The sequence below is a fragment of the Dermacentor variabilis genome, chromosome 5, assembly GCF_050947875.1.
Source record: "Dermacentor variabilis isolate Ectoservices chromosome 5, ASM5094787v1, whole genome shotgun sequence".
NCBI classification, from domain to species: Eukaryota; Metazoa; Arthropoda; class Arachnida; order Ixodida; family Ixodidae; genus Dermacentor; species Dermacentor variabilis.
In genome coordinates, this window is record NC_134572.1 from 47,482,829 (window position 1) to 47,505,684 (window position 22,856).

General features: G+C 42.8%; 1 protein-coding gene across 8 annotated transcripts in view; it reads right to left on the bottom strand.

Moving 5' to 3' along the window:
* Positions 1 to 664: 664 nt before the first annotated feature.
* LOC142582543 (uncharacterized) overlaps positions 665 to 22,856 on the bottom strand; it is a 59,709-nt gene continuing 37,517 nt past the window's right edge. For 5 of the 8 annotated variants that reach the window (XM_075692385.1, XM_075692381.1, XM_075692382.1 and 2 more), the window contains 11 exons: positions 18,624 to 18,728; positions 17,728 to 17,850; positions 16,084 to 16,212; positions 15,004 to 15,135; positions 14,130 to 14,242; positions 12,699 to 12,751; positions 9,964 to 10,106; positions 8,555 to 8,725; positions 7,983 to 8,115; positions 7,385 to 7,428; positions 665 to 6,638 (listed from right to left, as the gene is read on the bottom strand). In XM_075692385.1, coding sequence (XP_075548500.1) covers positions 6,511 to 6,638; positions 7,385 to 7,428; positions 7,983 to 8,115; positions 8,555 to 8,725; positions 9,964 to 10,106; positions 12,699 to 12,751; positions 14,130 to 14,242; positions 15,004 to 15,135; positions 16,084 to 16,212; positions 17,728 to 17,850; positions 18,624 to 18,728 — 1,274 coding nt within the window. In that variant the 3' untranslated portion in view covers positions 665 to 6,510. The remainder of the gene's footprint in view (positions 6,639 to 7,384; positions 7,429 to 7,982; positions 8,116 to 8,554; positions 8,726 to 9,963; positions 10,107 to 12,698; positions 12,752 to 14,129; positions 14,243 to 15,003; positions 15,136 to 16,083; positions 16,213 to 17,727; positions 17,851 to 18,623; positions 18,729 to 22,856) is intronic. The other 3 variants (XM_075692383.1, XM_075692380.1, XM_075692384.1) reach the window with 3 other exon arrangements.

Sequence of the window (22,856 nt, forward strand, 5' to 3'; positions counted from 1 at the left end):
ACATATCGGATTTGATGTCTCTGGGCATATAGGAATTTGCGGTTTGTTTCGTTCCTCGTAGTTGCGCGGTTCTCGGCCACGTCGCGATGAGGAGCTCAGATTTCTCTGCCGAACACGCCAGTCCGGGTCTTGCGAGGTATTGTTCAACTGCTTCTATTGCACGTGGTAAGGTGTTTTCCACCTGTACATCGTTGCCATCGCTCACCCAGAGGGTCATATCGTCAGCATAGATGGTATGACTGAGGTATGTACTTGGATGTAGCAAAATTCGCCCTAGTGATCTACTCTTTTATTGTTTGAAGATACGTAACGTAGTGGGCTAAAATTAGCTGCGACGGCATTCTCAATGAACGCTATCCGTTTGTTTTGTGCTCCCAGATGCACTCTGCTATTAAAATGTGCATAGTATAGTTGAATTACTATTTGTTGTTGAAATGTAACTTAGGAAAAGAAAATGTAGTCCCTGGTTGCATTGTCAGTAGCTCAGCTGTCCCTGAGCTTCGTATTTGAACTGTATCGTTCGTGTGACAAATTTGGTACTACACGCTAGGAACAATATTACGGCGCATGTCAAAGCACTCCGAATAGGGGCTTGAAGTAGTATGTTTGTCTGTCAGAAAGATAGAAAAGACGCAACGATAACCATGCGAAGAAAAATTACAAGTAGCAACGAAAAAAGCCAATAGGTTTTATTGCAAACGGAAAGACACTTTTGCCTGTGAACGCTTTCATTTGTGGTTAAGAATTAAGAGTACTTCATTGTAATAATAATAATATTTGGGGTTTTACGTGCCAAAACCACTTTCTGATTATGAGGCACGCCGTAGTGGAGGACTCCGGAAATTTTGACCACCTGGGGTTCTTTAACGTGCACCTAAATCTAAGCACACGGGTGTTTTCGCCCCCATCGAAATGCGGCCGCCGTGGCCGGGATTCGATCCCGCGACCTCGTGCTCAGCAGCCCAACACCATAGCCACTGAGCAACCACGGCGGGTAGTACTTCATTGTATCAGTAATTCTGGGTCAAGAGCGAACACAATGTTTCAAAGAGGCGAACCCATCACCATGCTACCACTATTGCTACAATCAATCAATCAATCAATCAATCAATCAATCAATCAATCAATCAATCAATCAATCAATCATGTTTATATGAGGTGCCCAAGAACAACCCTAAGGTCTGAGTGCAGGCACACGCAAGCACACATTAAAATACAAATCAAAAACACAATATCAAAAACATGACAGGGGAATATAATGCGCGTTATAATGACACTGTATTCTGTGGAAGGTTGCGTGTCGTTTATGACAGGTAGGGGCTCTCTAAACTATAATTCACGCACGTCGTCTCATGAAGACTGATTTTATTTTGCATTTACCGTCTACATGCGTCACATCGGACACGTACCCTACTACTGATAACATCACACGGCCTGCATTTCTAAAATTTTATTTTCCTTTTTTCTTCTGCCCACCTTCATCTAGGGCCTTTCTTCACCTTCGTCCCATTCCCTGCAGATTAGCATGTAGGCGAATATACGCTGGCTAAACACTGCATTTTCAATAAAGAGCTTTTGCTCTCTCTCTACGTTCTCTGGTGATCTCGCGCGGAATACGAAGCGTGATAGAACTGAGGAGTTCGGGACAGGTGAGGATACCGTGATGGGATTTCGAAGAGAAACAAGATCAGCGCGATTACGTCTCGATCAAAGTAAAGGCAATGACAATAATCCAATAGTGTTAGAACAGGGTCCAACGTTTGTAAAGCGGTGATGATATATGCTTAGAAACTTTTTCTGGACCCGATCTATAATGCCACTGTTGGATCTGGAAAAGCCATTCCAGACGACCGACACATATTCAAGTTGAGGAAGACAGATAGTTGTGTATAACTTGCGGAAACGTGTAGGAGACTTGAATTCCCCCTATAGTCTGCAAACAGAGCCAAGAGAGCGCATACTCCGCATAGCAACGCGCTTAGTGTGAACAGAAAAATGCAACGACGTATTAAAAAGTACACCAATAACATTGATTTCACAGACATTACACAACGGAACAGAATCTACAGAATAAAAAAAAGAAATGCTTGCTGTTTTGCGTGTGTGTCATCACTTTGGTCTTAGCTGCATTCAAGGAGAGGTTATTATCATTGTAACATTTAGAAAAGGCGAGCATGTCGGACTGTAGGGCGCGACAGTCATCAAGAGTGTGAATTTTCTTTAAGATTTTGATGTCATCGGTATATAGAACGAAAGAATAGTTCCGCATAACGGTCTGAACGCCACTGATAAAAAATTTTAAGGAAGGAGTGGTCCTAATACTGATCCTTAGAGGATGCCGCGAGTTACCATGCAAAAAGAAGGTGCTTGGACAATGACGTTAACAAAATATGATCTATCAAGAAGATAACTGCGCAAGGGATTGACAGCTGACGAGTCAACATCACACTGCATAAGCTTGAACAGAAGCAGTGAGTGCCATACTAAATCAAAGACTTCGCTCAGGTCACAGTAAACGATGTCAACTTGCCCCCTTTGAAGTACCGCCGCGGAGATCTCTCTCGTGAAACTTGCGATATGTGTGATAGTGGAGCGGCCTGTGAGAATTCCATGTTTATTTGGAATGAGTCAGTCCTTCACAGTAAAGGACAATATTATCCTGCCTTTGCGTAGGACGTGCGTGGCTCTCGGTGGTGCTGAATCGGGGCTGGACCTGCCGATGCAGTACTGGGAGCATCTTCGTCTCTAAGCATGATGGTGGCTGATGGCAGATGTTTGGCAAGGTGGCGGCTTCCGAAAGTCTTGTGCTGACGGCTCTGTTGTCGGTAGTTGGAGCTACCCTGCAGCTGCACCAAATGTTACGCGCGAAGCGTTTACTTACAAATGCAAGGGAGATCAGTAGGAACGGCTGGAATTTTTCGAGATCGGTACAAACGAAGCCTACCGAACGTCGTCCTCCTGCTCTACTCTCCGTCTCCATAGTCATTTGCGCTCCTTCTGCCCTCTGTTACGAGAGCTCGTAACAATATGTTGTGAAAACAACAACAACAACAACGACGACGACGACGACGACAACAACAACGACAACGACGACGACAACAACAACTGTTGCCATCTTAAAATCTTCGTACATCAGAAGGCAGGCCCGTGAAAGCCAAGGAAGGGGCTTGCGTGACTTGGCCCGGCACGTCGGCAAACAAAGAGAAAATGGCAACATGTACACAACGAAAAGAAGGTGAAACTCATCACAACAAAATGAAACAGAAACTCAGCTGAAATCAATGACAACAGAAATACAAAAAACGAGAAAAAGAGGACATTATTTAGTATTATACATATCTTAAAGTGCCTTTAACAATTTTTTTTCAAGTTTCGTTTCGTGGTTGCAGTAAATGTATGATCAGGTAGGTCGTTAAACATTCATGGGACATAGGCATACCTACTAGCTTTACCAAATCTTGGTTGCAGAACGGTAGTATAAAATGCAATGTTTTCCGTAGGGCGCAGGGAGCAATATATTGCTGTTCGAAATCGGGGTTCCAAAAATGTGTTACCAGAACCGTTTGAGTGAACAAAGTTTTAAATGAAAGAAGACCCAGACGTATAAAAAAGTTCACATTGTTCACCGAGGAAGAGTTATAGGCAGCGGACTTCAACATGCGCTTTAGAATTCTGTCAATATGACAATGCCATCGACAAGATCAAATCCGAACAATGCAATGCCGTAACGTAACACACTGTATCCTAAGGCGTGCGTGATAGTGATTTTTACAGCCATCAGAACAACGGATTAAATGTTAAAAGGAAGCGATAGAAACACTTCTCAGCCTGTCGCAAATATGTCATGCGATCATTCCATGAGAGGTCAATGTCAAAGAAGACACCAAGGGAGTTAATGGAGTTTACATATTCCTTGGGGGCACGCTGACCCGATTGGCAATTAGGACAGTGCATGAACAGCAGTAAAGTTGTAACAGTTGTTTGAAGTGGATTTCTAATAATAATAATAATAATAATAATAATAATTATAATAATAATAATAATAATAATAATAATAATAATAATAATAATAATAATAATAATAATAATATTTTATTTATGGACCACAAGAACAAATACATAGTAGGCGGGCCTGTCGAAGCATCAATGGTTTGTGTGACTAGGCCCGGCAGCGCCGGCAACAGCGATCAGGTCAGCGTTGTACATACAGGCGTTACCTTAGTGCCGACAAAACATTGTGCAAATAAAAAGAAAATCAGATACATGTTATTCCAATGTAGCCTGAACATACATTCACGCTTATAAAGAACAAAAACAAAAATTAAATGCATGTTATTCCGACGTAGTGAACATTTTTTAATGCTTATATAGAACAAAAACAAAATTTAATGACATGCCGACGTAGTGAGCATGTTTTCATGCTTATATAGATATAAAGGTTAAGACAAGCAAATTACATCAAATAAACACATACCCACACAAAACGGAAAACTCGAATGGCAGATGACATTTTCTTTAAAACATTTTTTGACTGAACCGAGAAAAATTCGTCAAGTAGATCATTGAAGATTTTTTTGGCACATAGACACATCGTCGTGCCTCACCATACCTAGTTGATGAACGAGGCACATTGAAAAGCTCGATGTCCCTCAAAAGTCGAGGGGCTACATATTTCTCTCTGAATTGGTCGTTCCAAAAATGAAGAAAAACAAGTTTGCTTAAATAACGACTGAAATGAAGGAGAACTTAACGCTGAAAATAAATTGTCATCGGACACCTGGCCACAACCATACGCAACACTTTTCAATATATTTTTTTGATAAACTGTCAATATTTGTTTGCCATCGCAATGCGCAGAAAGCGAATACGGTGATTCCGTATCGTAATATGCTGTACGCGAGGACATGCACTTTGGTTTTATTTACCGATAATGGCGTGAAACCATTTGTATTAAAAAGCAACCAAGCGACACTCCTAAGTTTGCCATACAGATAGGCTAGATGATGCTGTCAGGACACGCTGCTATCAATAAATAAACGTAGATATCTCACACAGTCTACGTACTAAACAAGGGTACATGTACATGAAACGCAGTGCTGGTCATAGAAGAATACTGGAATGCTTATTGCTATGGTCTTTAAGGGATTTCTAAAACGTACTAACTGTGCCTTCCTGATAGTTACATTAGTACAATTTTTCGCAAACGAGTGCATTACATTATGTATTGCATATTGCACGGGGCCCACAGTCTTTTCATAATTTATATACTTTGTTAATATTACCGTATTGTCGGCATACTGACTAAATAATAATAATAATAATAATAATACTGTTCATTTCTCACCCCAAAATGCAGAACACGAAAAATTACGCATGTGAAGAAAATCGCGATTACTGAATATGACGGCCCATTACAACTTTTGCTCTTTGAAATCAATCGCCTGCTTGCTTGGCCCATATGGAATGTTTCTTTTTTATTCGACGGGGAAGAATACCATACGGTAGGGGAAAAAATGAACATTTCGCTTACGAAGTGTTCATGTATGTCATTTTCAATACCGTCTGAATCGATATTTCCGGTGTATAAGAAATATTTTTGATGAAATTGAAGAGATTTTACAAGAATATTTATATCAGTGGAACATCTTGCAGTATACAGCTGACACGAAAAGAAAAAAAATGTAGCGTTCGTCCAGCGTTGACAAGGACAGGGTAGATGACACTAGTGCGGCGTGCCAGAACAGTGACTAGCTGGAATGTTTCATTTTTAGAGAACATGACTAAACAATGCCTGCGGCATCCTCTCTTGAAGGTATCTTTTGCAAAAAAGGCAACTACTGCCTCAACTGACTAGCTTCCCCTATAGCTATCATGAATTAGACAACCAGTGCGATAAGATGTGCTTGTCGGTTCTTAATGATAATATATACTCCGTTTCGTACATAACAGGCAAGACTACGAAAGCTAGAGAGACTTCTCTCCCTGTGCGCAACCGCTACCAATGATTACTTAGTGACATATGAATCAAATAAATTATTTACGTGGTCTTGTAATTAGGTGTAAAATTAAGGCTCGTGCCTTTACCTTGCAAAATACGACATACATAGTACATTGAAGGCGCCAGAGAGTCCTACCTATTTACCACCAAACGGGCGGAGTAACACGTTCCTACGACAAGCGGCCAATCGCATTGCGTGCGCTCGCGACTAAAACATAGTACGTCACCTACTACTGGCACATACGTGCACAAGTAGTATGCAATTTGACAAAAACTTGTGTCCACAAGTTTTAGCTGTGAAGTGTCGATCATTTTTTTTTTTTTGCACCCAGTCACGCCATCATCAATTTTCTCCGGCAGCATAAATAAACCACTGAACAATTCACTAGAGCAACGCAAATCACAGATCGCGATGATGAATTCACAACGATGGCAGCTGCAGCTTTCAACATCACAGCCAAACGTTCTAACCCTCACAGTGAAGAAAGTCTCATCCCTATACTGGACTGGCGTCACGTAGTCGCTGCGACGTCTTCATTCTCTGCACCTTGCTTTGCCACACTATTTGCGCTGCCCTTTGGCGTTACAAGGTTAGCGGTGGCCTCTTGGTCCCCCGATGTCTGTTGCGGGTCTCGCTGTGCTGGCGTAAAAAGGGAGAACAAACCACGGTTCATCAGTATCTCAGCGAAACAAATACTGGTAACACATGATCAATTCAGAAACAACTGTTTACAGGGCCGTCACATCACGTGTGACAAAACTGGCCGTTTATCGTAATTCCTAAACACGAAACAGCCTCACGCAGTAGTTCGTCTTACAATGGCAAAGGTACGCGGTCCTGGTCCTTAGAACTATCTTTGCTTACACCTTTGATAAATGGAAGATTTACTTGAAGCGCATACGATTAGTTTCTGTCGCGGCAATAACGATACAAAAGCGACGCGTTCCACCGTAATCTATCAATAGGATGTGGTAATGAACTGAGGACGGGGTTTACTTAGTGAGTCCACTGAGATAAACAGCAAAGATAACGTGTGGGGCAACTAATGATAGAAGACCATATTGTACTTGGCTTGTTAAAGTTTGATAGGCGCAGTAGCATTACGTCACTAAAACGAAGATGAGCTTCAAAGAGGTTAACCCTTAAACGGCAAAATCACTTCGCGACTAGTTCTACAGTAGTCTCTAAATTTTTTTCATCCAATGTAATCCATCAGATCTGTTTATGAAAGGTTCTGTCAACTAAATATATAGAGTAGATATGCAAATGTAATTGTTGTTGGTTTTTACGAGAAAGAGGACAAGACTACATAGAATACTAGCGATAGCAGACATTGCCGTTACTTTGGGCGCTTTAAAGCTCGTTCAAACATTTAGGCCACTTGCCTTGAAACTTCACAGCGCCACATTCCATATCTTCCGGGAGAACTCTGAAATAAAGGTCCCGTAATGCACACGTAAGAGCATATCTATACACAAGGCGCCACATAGCGCAATGCGTAGAAGCGCACGAACAAGCTGTGAACATACTTAGTAAATTGCCTCCAATCACATAAATTCGCCGCAGCTTCACAGCAACGAGGAGCTAGTGCGGGAGACGCATGAGAGACGTTTGTAGGCTCGTAGACTTGATAACGCGGAAGAGAATATCTCGTGCCCTGTATTTTTGCTTCACTACGTAACACGTGACCTTAAGGAGGGCAACTGTGAAACCTGAAAGCGCGCCAAACTTTTGAGGCTTGATTCGCCAATATTTGTGACTTGATTTAATCCTTGTTCGTCTTATTGCACAGCGAGCGTTCCAGTGCAAACAGCGAATACATCTGGTAGAAGGACATCGCAGAAGAAGCTGCCCGAGTAGAAATACGGCTGAACATCGAATCTAAATGGCCGTGCACATAAATGCACACACACGGCAATGTAGTTGGCCTACCAAAAAGTGCCGAAGGTTTAGCTGAAAAATGTGTCTGGGGATTTTTCTCACCTGTAGTAATAAATGCGCTTCCTGAAGACGAGCGCGATGAACAATATTAAGATAGCAATGGATACCAAACTCCAAACAAGGGTAGCTTTGTAATTCGATGCTGCAGTTGCACCTTCTTCAGCAACTTGCGTGCCTAAAAAAAAAAAAAAAAACGCGAGAACAGTTCGAGCTTTAGGGCCCTAGTTACCTGCATTGTCCGTTATCTGCATGTCCGGTATGATAGACTGGTGTGGCTACCTAATTCTTTAATGAATTAGTAACACAAAACAGTTATATACATACATATTCGCTAGGAGTCTTAGCATGAAAGCATGAAATAAGACTATACCATGCTTAAGGGTAGCACAAATCAATATACAGAAATAAAAAACCCAGAATTTTAAAATCTAATTATCGACACTGAAATATGGCAGACAGCTTCAAAATATTTACGTAGTAGCAATGCAAAGGGTAGGCGCGGTGTCTGACGGCCATCAACTAACGAAGTGCATAGCTTCGCTACGATAAACTGTTCGCTGTTATGGAAACGGCGTAACACTTTGAAGACAGGAATTTGGGATTAGTACGCTTGCCTTGGCACTGCTGAACTTCGAGTTCGCCCTGGACAATTCTGTTCGTGACGTTTCCACCGGCACAGCGAAGCGTATAGCGTCCATTTCCTTCGTCAGTGCAGTAGAAGGAACCACCCGCGATGTTGTGGACGTCTCGGAAGTATGTGACACATAGGTCAACAGGAACTGGATCTGCAGATTTCAAGCGTAAAACCCTAAACAACACTGTTTTAAATTTACGCACTTACATTGATGAAGTCAATCAAAAGACAGAGGGAGGGAAAGGGATGCATAGAACTGCAGGGAGGTTAGCCAGAGGCAGAACTGCGTCTAAAAAGCGCGCAAGGTAAGCAAGTTGGGCTATAAGCTCGGGAAGGTGAACCATGAATACAAATTCCTCCTTTAAAGATTAGTAACATATTGCTAAAGAGTGTTAGAAAGTTCGCGCTTCGATTGTAATTATACTCTTGAGGCTGGGCTTATCATAATAAAGATAACATACGCATTCGCATCTCAGCATTTGTAATTATCTTGTAAACAGTCTATGCAAACATCTCGCCACGCAGCGTTCTTGTATCAAAAGCGAAAAGCTCTTAAGATACATTGAAAGCAACGACAAACGCAGAATATAAAATTGGTCAAACCGTATGTTTCTCTATAATGAAACTGCGATATGTAATTGCTTCTAATTAAATGTTTTCGGCGCAACGGATGTTTAATTTTTTGTCACCACAATTAAGCACGTTTACATCCTTTGGGAAATGGAATGCACCATACTAACGCACGGCCGTAAGATCAGTGTACTGCCACATTAAATATTCTAATAATTTTGGAAGCCTGTGTTACTGATTTCGCTAACTTACAGCAGAGCTTGATGAGTTAGCTTTTTATTTTACCAGTAAGTTCATGACAAAGCGAGGAAGGGTGCGTTCGATCACCGACCTTTAGAAGGGCGCAACCATGTTTTTTTTAGTCTTTACAAATACTTCGAAACAGGCATGTCATAGCTTTATTCTGACATATACAACATCCTTTTTTTTTCGTTAGAAGTAACATCATTGTCAAACCTGTAGTTGTGCTTGCTGGGTGTGAAAGTGGGAATGTCAATTATTACGGTGTCTTCTCGACTGGTACCCCCCCCCCCCCCCCCCCCCGCTTTGCTTTCAAAGCAGCCAGCGCAAAATACTGGTCTCTGTGTTGAAAATTCGTGGTGCTTCCTGGCAACGCAGTTATCCGACAAAGGGTGTGAAGAAATACCATTTTGGATATTGATTAGGCTTCACTTTTCTGCCGTTTCTTATGCTCTTTCATAATTATTTACCGCTGTATTTCCAGATCTTTATTTCAACGGGATAGTGATGCCATTTTGAGCTGAGAAACATGCTGTTAACATATGGGCATTCAACAATGTTATACGAGCAATCTGTTACCTGAAACGCTTCCTTTTACGATACGTAATTTAGGCTGGAAAATACATCCGGTGCTTCCGCTTCTTATTTCGCAAAGGTGAATCCTTAGAAGCACTGCTGGATTCGGCTTTTCCGAAAACGTGAGCTCCATGGTCACACTCGTCCTTGGTAGACAGCATGAAAAGAAAAAGATATAAAAAGAACCTGCATGGGCAATATTGAAAGGTATTTTGGCATTTCATCGAAGGGAAAGACTGAAGGATTTTGGCATTGCCATCCTGCCTTTCCCACAGACTTGAACAGGACCTTGCTCGAATAATAAGCGCAAGCTTTACGCCACAACTGCGAACTCTCGAATTTATCGTAAAATTTACAAATTTGGGCGCGTACAAATTTGTACGGAGCTCCGCCCTCGACGACCAAACCTGGGCGACCCAGCACGCCCGCGAGGCGGCGGTGAGGCAAGCCCTCGACGTCCCTTCGTGGGAGGCTTAGGCCCGGCCATCATAAAGTGCTGGTTCTACAATAAAAGTTTATTCCTCCTGGGCGCGTACAACGATTTTACTAATGATGCTTCAAATTTTATGAAAAATTATGTTCGTGAACAAGTTTCGCCCGTCCGTCTCCTAAAATATTCTCGGAAATCTGATGGTGAAAGGACACGAGAGGCATCCTTGTTTTGAACAGTTTTATTCATGCAAATTCCCGTTGTGGGCAAAATCAAAGTGGCTGTGAAAGTCACTAGTGACAAATTACTTGTGTATCCCGCAAAGAGTTGCGCGTTCGGGGCAAAAAAAAGAAAGAAAGAAAGAAAGAAAATAGAGTAAATTGGTAGTAACCTTCCGCCCTCTCCACCACGGGATTGTGTCTGTGGTATTTTTACGAATTTTAGAAGTCGCATTTAGAATTTTAGAAATATTAGTTTGGCCGGTATGCTTTAGAAGAAACGATGAGACTGACATGTCACTGCCCCATCTAAAGATTGCGCTTATTATTCAGGCAAGAATGAACCATCTAGCACAGCAACATATTCTATTAATGAAAATAGCAGAGCACAGGTAGCGCTCAAATTTCAACACATAAAAGAAAGTCGAGGAAACTCCGAAGGTTCACATATATTTTTCAACATATGTTTAGGATGCACCGTATACCTTTCCTGCTCCTGCTTTCTCTCTCTCTCTCTCTCTTGGTAACCATATGTAATGAACATGGGGCTCCATGAGGCTCCGTTAGTTAATAAGTAAAAGGCACATCTGAGTGGAGTATCACATTGTGATACACTAAGTGGAACGCTTGTCATCCGTAATTTTTACGAGCCCCTTACTTTGGCTCACTGAAACAGTTTTAGTGGACGGGGAAGTGGTCTCCCTACGTAAGTTTCTCGCATTCTTTCTTAACTTGCACCGAAGCTTTGCTGCAAAGTTTATACGCCTTTGATCTGAGTTAACTGGTCTTCCATGCCGGCCACTCTAAATGCTTTAGCTTTTCTGATTATGAAGATAGAAATATGACTTGATTCAGCTCAACTGATAAAGGCCTGTGCCAACGGCGCTACAATAGGAAGTTCTTTCAACTGCAACGCCAGTACCTAGGTTCATGAGCCAGAGAAATATTTCTTTACAACACGTTTCTTCATTCTGTTCTTTAGTCCATTCACAACTGCTACAATACTAGCTGTCACATTTACATTGATTGCTTGACTCTGTCATAATCAAATTATCTGGTATTGTTGGGTGGGTTGCTCAGTGTGCCTTAGTGTCTATGCCACGCTCAGGCGCCATATTTCAGCTACGCAACTGAACTATATTCACTGCACGCATGTTTATATACGAAACCAAGATGGTAGTTTTTGAGTTCCATATGCTACTAATTTCGACTAAATATGTAGTTATATAGCTGGTGCAGTGCGGCCAAGGTCTCAAAAAAGGGTCATATGCCAAGTTAGAAAGGTGCTTGAAGAAAAAAGAGATGAAACGAGAGATGCCGAGCCAGGTTATACTTTATTGCGATAGAAATTATATGGACACTCCACGCGCATATCCGCCGCCATCGTCGCCATCGCCGTGATGTTCCATACAAAGTCCAAGTGCGATGACATCATAGCATCACAGCAACGCGCCGTGTGCTTAGGTACGAGTGAAGCCGTGTGAGTGTGAGCTGAGGGCGGTGGCTGTCTGTGGTGGGTAAAGAGTCTAGACACGCCAAGGGCTGATAGCTTAGTGTGCGCTGTGTTCTCGCAGCTTAGTTCGCGTTGAAGCGGGAGGCAGCACGAAAGGCAATTCACTCGCTGCTGCTGCCGCGCTTCCTTCCGCCGGCGTCCTTACAGCGAGTGTCCGCGGTTGTGGAGTGAGATGTGTTCGTATTTGCGTGTGCGCGCGTGGCACCATGCTTGGTAATTTAGTTAGTGAGTAAATGTTTACAACTTTATAAGGCCGATAAATCTGCTATCCTTACTTCGTGTAGCTGTCCAATAATTTGCTATCGCAATCGATGCTTCACCTTTCGGGCGAAACAGCGTCTTTTTTAACATCGCAAATAGTCAGAATATAAGCTTCATAGCACCTGCGGAAGCTTTCATTTTTCCTGCGTTACCGTGCACAGTCCGGTGATTTGCAAAATATTTATCAATAAAAGAAAAAGTGCCTTCTTTTCTCTCTATGAGGATGTCCGCTGAATTCTGAACAACCAAAGCATTAAGCTTTTGGATGGGCCGTATCTGCTATTTTAGTTAATTGCAGAAATGCGTGTGAACTTACCCACATTCCAGAACTGCAACTTTCGTTAGCGTATTACCGTACAAAATTTTCATCTGAAAAAAAAAATAAATGAAACAAATTTTCTTGTGGATACGAAGGGCCACCAGCAAGCCTGAAGCAAACCGGCAACGCTTCTCATTCTTAAGAAATGTCATTGGGCAGCAGTCTTAGCTAATATTCGCTGTACCGACTGGGAGGCACCCCTGCTCTTAGGAAACACTCTAGCATGCCAACTGTTCTCTGAATACTAGTCCAGGGAAAAAATACACAACATTTTGCGTTTGTGACATTTGTTTCTCATCGACCGGGTGCATTAGATAACAATTTCTTCAGTAAACTGATTTTCTGGTTCCCGTTTTTACAACCGCTGCAGGGCACGAATTGCTTTGTGAGTTGTGCTTACCCTCACAAAACACTGTCGTAAGTGCAGTCCTCGACAGGCCATCGCCGCGTCCAATGTATGGTTATCCTGCCGATCGCTTTTTGCGTAAGTTCAAAGCGCTCAAACGTAAGAACGTTTTGCACACACGGGAAAAGTAAGAGCGTGGAAGTTTGGGCGAGTTGGTATGTCATGACTTTTTAGGCTTGTAGCGCCACTCAGAACGAGCAAAAAGGAAAGTGGAAGGGGTAATGAAAAGGAACGGAGAACAGATTCCCTGTGCACATATACAGCGGCTGAACAGAGCTATTTGAACAGTAATGACAATGTATGCGTGCAATCTGTTTACAAATTTGAGACGTCTGCGCCTGGTTACCGCGCACACAAAACACTTTCTGCATAAAATTTCAAGGGCTGATAATCCGGAATGCACTTGTGGCCACGCGGCTGAGCAGGTACAGCATCTTCTGTTAGAATGTCCGCGACACGACACACAGGGACAGCGCTTAGCACGTGATTTGGTGACATTAGGTCGCAGGCCCTTCAACCTCAGGAAGATCTTAGGTCCCTGGCCAACACACTCATTGCAAGGACGAGCGTTACTGGCCCTTCAAAGATTTCTAGGAGCGAGATATATTCCCGGAAACTATTGAATAGGGTGTTTAAATGGGATAAGCGCGTTCTATGTTTTTTTTTACACGACTATGGCCAATCCAATGCCTGGTGTTATGTACCTTCATATGAATCTAATCCGTGATTCCTCGTGTGCCGTAATTTCGCTCTAGTTACGTGACCGGACTTTTTTTTTACTTTGGTGCACCTGTGTGACTGGACTTTGTGTTATTATGATTTCATTGTTTTTATTATGATATATTCTTTTTAATCCTCTATGTGAAAAGGACTTTCCGGCGCCAATTAACGCGACATCATCTGCTAAATATAATATAATTAAAAAAACATTATGCGGTTAGATCTTCAACAGCTGATAACAGAATTTTTTTCAATGAATTCGCTGTCATAGCGAAATGTCCCAAACTAAAATCAAAACTTACAGCGTCGAGGGCATTTGCCTCCCACGTTGCGTCGTTGCAGTGTACCAACGTTTCGCTGTGTTGGGATTCTTCTGGCTGCACTTCGAAGTTTACAGTGAGTTTGAATGCCGCCTCTAAAGAAAGAAGAACGATCGTCATTTATCACTATCACTATTACATTACCTAAACTCTGCAGGAAAACCCTATTTCTTTTCCTCGAAAGAGCTGCGCGTAAAGTTCTTTGAAAGCAATGAAAGTTCAATCGGTGACCGAAAATTCACGTCTTAGCAAATGCACGTAAGGTTTGCGTCAGAAAAGTGCAGCCTGCTGGAATGATATGGGTGGTTTGTGATGGAGTTACAGTTGCCGAAGCTGCACGAAGCTTAGAATGTGCACAGGCGTCCATACAATGGAACCTGGGCAGTTTAGGTCACAGTGCTGGTACGAAGGATTATACCAAACTCTGCAACTGCTGCATTACGAATACCGACGCGAATCGACAAAAAAACTCACTTTCTCCTTTTTTAATATTCACCTTAAAATTCACCTTAAAATTTCACTGCAACTCGCGCGAAATTAGAAGGCATAATTTAACTGTGAATGTCAATAAATTTCGTGACGCCTCAGTACTGCCCGAGGCACTGTTAAGCTATACCAATATTGACAATTATTTCTAATGCCATGTTTTATATATCTTTTTGTCCTCGCCTGTAACACTCTGCAGCTCGCAATTATCGGTACTGCGATCGCTAACGAAATTGTAATGGCGATGATCAGTTGGTAGAATAGCTCCGAGAATCTACCTTGGCTTCACTACATGATTCTCCTCACGATATATTTTATGAGTGACAAGCAGATATCTGCAATACACTGTGCCAATTACAGCTACACCCACCTGGTACGCAATGACCGAGACTAGAGTTCCATTGGAGTAGAGGAAGGCACACGCACGTCTCTTTTCCACTCTGCACAGTGCACCAACTGAGCGGTGTGCTGCATTCACGGTCTTTTTCGGGTGAGCATTTTTCTGAAATTCCACGCGCTCAGTTAGCAACTGCCAATTATAGTAACAAACGATTTATAAGAAATGTATTTAATTGTTGAACACGGAAGATCTTGAATTTATGGCTTAAGAGGCGCCATAAATGCGAAACAGTACTCGCATAGGCCGAACACCACGCTATATGTACGTCAACTGTAATACTGCTACAGTGGTTCTAACAATTGTAACGCAGAATTACTCACAATTTCGTCTGTGTGAAGAGAGGCTTAGTTATGGGAACAGTTAACAAGAAGCAAGCATGATGTTGGTGAACTGAATGAGCTCCTGGTAACGTATACAATCAAATGTGCAGCGTTCTTTCATCGTGGAATACGTTATTGAAAGCTTTTCTTTCTTTCCCGGTCTGCAAATTGTCTTTTCTATACCCTATGTACACTGCCCAAGGTATACGCATTAGCGAGCTTAGCAAATAGCCTCGGCACAATATAAAGGTCGGTGATCAGCTTTGCGTCGGCAGCCTAGTTGTAAAACAGTTGCCCAAATGCGTTGCGTAACTTAGGCGACACGCGTCAGCTGGTTAGCCTCCCGCGAAATGCGACAGTTGAACGCCTATTCATTGAAAAACTTTAATGAATGGCTTCCCGTGACGAAGCGCACCCTGAACGATGAGCTCGTTTTTATATTTTCTTGACAGCTGTGTCGATGCACAACGCCTGTGCACTGTGCAGCGGTATATTAACATTTTCTGTAGCCTGATAAATGAACTTGTGGCTGTACCGGTAGCAAAAAAAAAAAAAGGAACCAAAGCGACTGTACCATCCCGACCAAACTGACTGCGTTGTTTGCGAGAACGTGACCCATTTATTAAAAGCGCCGTTGTCTTACGCAGGGGTAACATCTCTGGAAAGAGTATTTAACTACGAGTATAGAGACACACAGGCGATATCAATATAAATGTTTTTTCTGACGTACCAGAGCACCGGTCTGCGAGCTCGACTGCGTTTTCTGGACACGTGCACAGCGCTTCCGCATCTGGCAGAACGCATTGACGCCCTCTTTCTGCGCACTTATTAATTTCTTCCTGGGTGCAGTTTCTGTTCGCTGAAATGTATAGTAAGAGAAAGCTTGAAGACCGTGATCAAACATATAGCTTTGGCAATGGTGGTCATAAAACTGACACAAAATTAGCAACACAGCTATCGTATTCGTAGCGCGAGAAATGACAGCACGCTTTGGGGAATGTAGTTTATCTACGACGGGACGTAGATGCATGATTGCTTTGAAGAAAGAAAAATGCGTTAAGTATTGCACAGTCTTGTCGCAACTACGGCTGTGTGCAAGGAGTCCGCCCACAAATTTAAGTGTGGCTGAGCTTCAAACAGTCTTTTTCTAATTTTTTAACTGGACACGTTGCATATTGTGAGAACTTAGGGAGGAACAGTAATGCGGCACTGAAGCTTTGGCATGCAGGGTGATTAGTAATACTACCTGAATTTCTGCTTATTCTTTCCACGGTCAGTTGTTTATGTAAGCAACACCTAACATTCGGTAGAGCAGTGCCATTAGCTGGCGAATAGATATATCAAGTTTTTCAATAAAACATGATTCGCAACAGATCTTACTAAATCAGGTGCACTAATTCTGTTTTTCCAGTCAATTTTGTCATTACAGCTTCAACGCAAAAAAATCACATTTGCACGAATGTGTTGTAAATTATTAAACCTATCGCACGTAAAGCTCGCTAGTGCTAGTATTTCCAGAGGCTCTCTTAACTACTGATTACCGCAAATAGCACTCCACGAGGAGTGCCGCTAAGTAAACAGGAAGCGAGAGATGCAAGTTGAATCGCTCAATAAAATTTAAGAAATAACTCATAGTAAAAAGAAGCTTGAAACTGTGAAACAGCAGTAGCCGACATCATCAAGGTTGTGAGTAGCATTAAAGCGCGAATGAGCTTGTTGTATTTAGAACAACAGCAAAAACAAAGGTGAGGTGACAACCAGCTTAATCAGGTTTTTAGGATGTTGGCCAGCTCGCAGAGATAGGTCGGTCGCTTTAAAGTAACTCTTAACTGATTATGTTCGACCAAGATATTTCAGGCATAGAGAGATCGACGTGTTAGGAAAACTTAAAATCCCCGTTTTATGAGCTCTTGGTAAACAGCTTCTGAAATTGAAAAAAAAAATGCTTAATTGTTCTGTGCATAAGAATATTTTCGTGAAATATAGGAGCTTCAGGCTTCAGTGGACAGCCACTCACAATATCGTTTCAAACGCAGATTTACCTGCAAGAACGCTAAGGGCGTGCAATTTCCCTAGCTTAAAGCAGCACACATGACCAGATGGCGCGCTTCCCTGGCCACCGCAAAACAGAAAAGAAGGAAATACCACAGAAGGAGCGCGTGTCACATAGATCTCGAATACCTGTTATTCCAATACTTTCCAATAAACGTTGCTACGTTTCTCAATTACTGGCTTCTAAACAAGAATATCCGGTCAAAGAATGTTATTGTTTTCCCGATTCATGATGCTGTGAAAATGCGTGTAGGGTGATTTCAGCGCCTGTCAACAGCAGTCAGTCATTCCGCCCAGCACTCATTCAAAAAGCGGCACTTACGGTGACAAGATCCATTCACAAGTTGTGCTCCGTGAGGGCATATGCAGGTGAAGCTGATCTCACTATTGCTTTGTTCTAGTTGACCGCCGCTGTCAGTGCAATCTTTCGCAAGCGTCGGGTCTGCTGAAAAGAATAACGAATGAAACATTGCAATGCATAAGCGCTGTGTTGCCGACGAAACTAATTAAGTGACGCAGAAAAGCGAAAACGAGTAATTTCCAATAACAAATTGAGTGTACGATAGAGGCTGGTTCGAAACTCGCTGGCCGGCATTATGGACGCCAATAGGCAAGCAAATTTTTTTCCGCAGCACAACCTTTATGACGGAAAGAAGGACGCGGTTAAGCCATTTTTTTTTCGTAGAGCAATTCATTTCGCGCTAACATTAAGATTGTAACAAGGGTATTATTAATATGAACATTAGGACCTGAACATAGAATATAATGATGCGGACGTCGAATTAGTATAGGTTTGGACATGTTTGTACACCCATTGTTGTAGAAGAGTGCCCAACAATAAAGGGTTTGTCTATCTGTCAGTATCAATCCTAACCTTGACCCAGTGTTGTGCGATGACTTGCAAGAATATAAAAGTCTTTGACTTGGCATCTTAGGGTGGGTCACAACATTTCCACAGTGTTCCGGCTAGTATTTTGTGTTTTCATAGCATCAGAGAATTCGGAGATCAGTAGCCATGGAGTGTAATATGATTATAGGTTGTGTGCGACGGTTGCATAAAGTAAATAATAAGGTTTATTAAATGAAAGCGCACCAATTTAAGAGCGCATCCAGGTCTCACGTCTAAACGCGGTACTCAAGCCGTACAGAGTTGTGGGCAAGCATGGCTCATTTCAGCGGTGAACTCAAGCAAGAGCAACAGTATGCGCTGACACAGACCTTGAATGTGAGTGCCGTTATCATATTCGCACCAAGCCTCGCTGGAACCGTCATCGTCGACACATGTTGAATGCTCGCACGAGTGTACCAAGCAAGAAGACACATCTGTATATAGAGAGGGACAAGTATAAAAATGCGAGTCCTATGAATTGCAAAAAAGACAGGTGCAAAACGAATGAATCAGCCTGACCGTAACCTCGCAGGAACGCACACAGAATAGAACTACAGCTCCCTTTGTACCACACTTATGAGCGGTTCTCAAGTTTGTAGCAGCGCGTGAGCAGTGCCTCAGGGCAGAGTTAGTGTTACCTCCTTGCTGCGATCAATAAATGGATTTGAAATAAAGGGCTAGGCAAGTCCTTTTCAGGGTTTAGCATTAGGCAAACCCTAACCTGTAAAGTTGGTGAGTATACTCAGGGAACGTAGGCTATAGTTCACAAAGGATTTCTTACGGAAATGCCATTTGTCGAATGGCCATAATTTGTGATTACCGTGAGAACACTGCCTGGAAGAACACGGCTGAGTGTGTGATAAGCTTTGCGAATACTGGCTGTAGTGGCCTGATCGACCATATTTATTTATTTATTTATTTAATTTCTTAAAGTGTCCAAGAACATCTTTACGCCTTAACATTGGTACACTTGTGTTACACAATTGAAGCAAAAGTTATATGCGAAATTGACAGTTATTCGCGGCTCTACAGTTGAGTAGAGCGCTTTCAAAAGGGTAACATTTTTAGGCATATCATCAACCAGCCGGTGACATTTTCTAATTCTCTCAATAAGAAATGTATCGGTAATACATTGCCGTACATATACGGTATAGTGCAATATGTTCACACAGCTGTCCTCACCAACGTCTGTTATCTATATCAAGTTAGAGTGGCACAGGTGTACAGACTGACACAGACAGACTCATGTGCTCTAAACGGCGCTCAATAATGAGCACGTGGTGCTCAGAGCATCGAGGCACGTGCATTGACACGATCGTGCTCCTGGCTGGCTCACGGAAGCTCGACTTCACAATGCAGCAGCCCGTTATTTTGCTACAGCGTAAACAGACTAACATGGAAGTGAGAAAATTGACAGAATCTCCGTTAATAAAGTTGAAACGTAAATACACAAAACGTATTCTTGATTGCTCTCTGCAGGCTTGAAAAGATATGTTCAAGAAGCTAGGTAGGCAACTACTAGATGCAAGAATTAGCGGGGAACATCTCCACGTCATGCGGGTTGCAGGTGAGATAGCACTATTTTTCATGGTTGAGCTCGTCAACATCACCAATTTTAGGCTATTTTATATCCATTGCAGAAAGAACGCTTGTGCGATCTGCAATTAACCCTCACCCCCTCCACCCCGTCTTGCCTCACCTGGCTTCACTCTATGCGTGCAAATTTTCTGGAGACGGGCGAATATAAACTTTTTCAAATGCGAATCATATACGAATATTACGTATCGAATATCGAATTGAAAAGCGAATAGTCAAACGCACACGTGCATATTTACAGCACAAATATTTACTTTGGTATAATTAAATACAACGCTGTATATTGGTCATGTAGTGCAAAAAATAAAATTAAGAAATAAATAAAAGACAGCTATCAGCCACAAAGGATCATTTCCAGAGTTTAAACACATGATCACTACTCGCCATTGCAAAACTGCCCGAATAGCCTCTCAATAACTCTATATCCTGGCTGCAAGCAAGTTTTTCTAAAAGTGACGACTATTGTGTGTCTAGCCTTTCCAAAACGCAAAAAAATTGTTGCCGAAAAGAGATCAGTCGTGTAAGAGAACAACAACAAAAGAATGCTGCTGAAGGACCTGTCTACCGTAGACACGTCCTAAAAGGCTTCTTTGCAAGGAAAACACAAATACTGCTACAGTAGTAGACTGACAGAGACGCTAAACGACCGACTGCAAGTTAAACTCCCGGATTGCCGTGTCAGGTTTCGATGTGGCACCGAAAACAAAGCGTCCATTACCCAGTTTGTTTCTGCATTGCTTTGAAAACTTTTGTCGGTGTCTCAGTTCCAATACTTTTCGATACAAATGCGCATAGCTAGAGTGCAGTAATATTTGATCCACTGCTTGCTTTATTTGCGTCGTCGCAGTACAGTGTCACAGGAGACAGAGGGAAAAAGCCGTTCAAATGACGGCTCGAGGAGTCCTTCACCCCCTTAGTCAAATATGACAGCAGCTAAGCGAACGCTCAATATCGCAGTGCTGTATTTTAGGTTGCACATTGTTTTAAATAATGATCCAGCCATAGGAAGAACGCTGAAAAACATCTCCTACACTTAAATAAAAGACTGAATAGTTATGCAAGAAAGAACTGCTAAGTCTTCTGCACCTTAAGAAGTTAAGACATAGCTTATAGAACAGAAGGAACCCCTAATTTTGCTACACTCAAATGAGATACATCTATTCCTTTGCTAATGTTATGATTCAGAATTCACGAAAGAGTATTCAATACGTATTATAAACTTAGAAAATTTCAGAGATGTACAAGTATTCGACTTTCACCACAGCCCCTATAGTTCACTGCCGTACACGACTGCGCTGCCTTTCACTTATCTACTGGGCCACAGTTCTAGCAACGGGCGCTGTGACTGGCTTGGGTGCGGGATCAGAAACACAGTAATGACATCAGTAAAAAAGAAACCTGGCACTGGATGGAAGAAAATGTACGCAGTGAAAGATGACTGGGGGCACTAGTGAAAGATACTGGGGCAGCAAGAATAGCAATTTCAATAATAAAATAAAAACAGCAGAATAATTCTCCTATAGTGCAAATTCATTGAAGTACTATTGAGCAAAGTACTACTTTAGATGTCTTCAAAGGCTGAGAAAATGAGCCTTAATAGGTCGTATTGCTCCACAATCATAAGTCGTTTTTTTTATTGCGATAGCTAATAATATGGATGCTCCAGACGTATTCCTGCCGTCGCCGTGAGGTTCCATATAAATTCTAAGGGTGATAATATCTTCCCCGCAAGCCGTATATGCTGTATTTGCGATTGAAAAGGTGTGGGGGTGAGCCGGCGATCGTGGATCGGTCTCGCGCGCGCTAGGGAGGGAAGCGGGCAGGAAGCGCACCGTTTTCCGTCGCATGCTAGGCTCAGGGGGCAGGGTAGGGAGGGGGTACGCGTTCTACTCCGTGCGGCCCGGGCGCGACTTAACAATTGCTAGTAGGTATAGCGGTGCGTGACACTTGCGGAGGCGCCGGACGTTTGCTCGCATGCGCGAGTAAGAGCGGGTGCGAGAGAGGAAATGTGGAAGCTTTCGCCCCTTGAATATATGACTCTGTCTAGGCACTATGGAGGAGTTTCTTAGCGGGTGTTCTATGGGTTTGTCCCTTACTAGCAATTGAAAAGTCGCGCTGGCACCGCGGAGTGGGGTCGAGTTTGTTTACGCTCCGACGCTGGCTACCGGTGAAAAAGGTGATATCACCGCTGATGTTTCCGTGGCAGCAGTAGAGACAGTGGAAGAGGCCGGTCCGCATTTATTGAAGATCTCGTAGGCAGAGTGCCTAACCTAACGTTACCTTAACCTAACGAGGCAGAGACAAAAATACCATAATGCTCACTACGTAACTGTTGTGAGAATACGCCGCGCCACTATGACAGCTCTTACGTTCACCTAGCCAAACATAACGTTAACCTAACCTAACCCACCATAACGTGGCCTAGACGTAATGACAATAATCCGTACGACGTAACCGCTGTAAGAATATGCCGCGCCATCCTAACTCCTTTTACGTTAAGATAACGTAACCTAAGCTAACGTAAACCTAACCTGAACCTAAGCTTATCTATGCTAATATGGGCGAGACACAAAGCCAATAATCCTCACGGCTTGACATCAGGCAGTCGCGTTCAACCGTGGTTGCTAAGGCACTGTGCGTTTATTCCACTCAAAGGGGACCACTCAAAGATGCTCCTAAAAGTCCAAGTGAGCAGGCCCGGCCTTTACCACGGCCCGTATTGCTCGCCCGGGAAAATCAGTGCTTTTCTTTAAATTCTTTAAGGTAGAGTGCCGTAAGGCGCAACAAAGTTATAATCTGGCATGACTGATTCAGCATCAGCGCCGCACGCGCGAGAAAGTCTGTCCGACGTAACTTTAAACACGGCGATCTCCAAATGAGGCGTCAGTGCGTGCTAGTTCACCTGTTTCACCGCGCCGGCAGCGAGCGTCCGAGCGTAAACAAACTCGACCCCACTCCGCAATGCT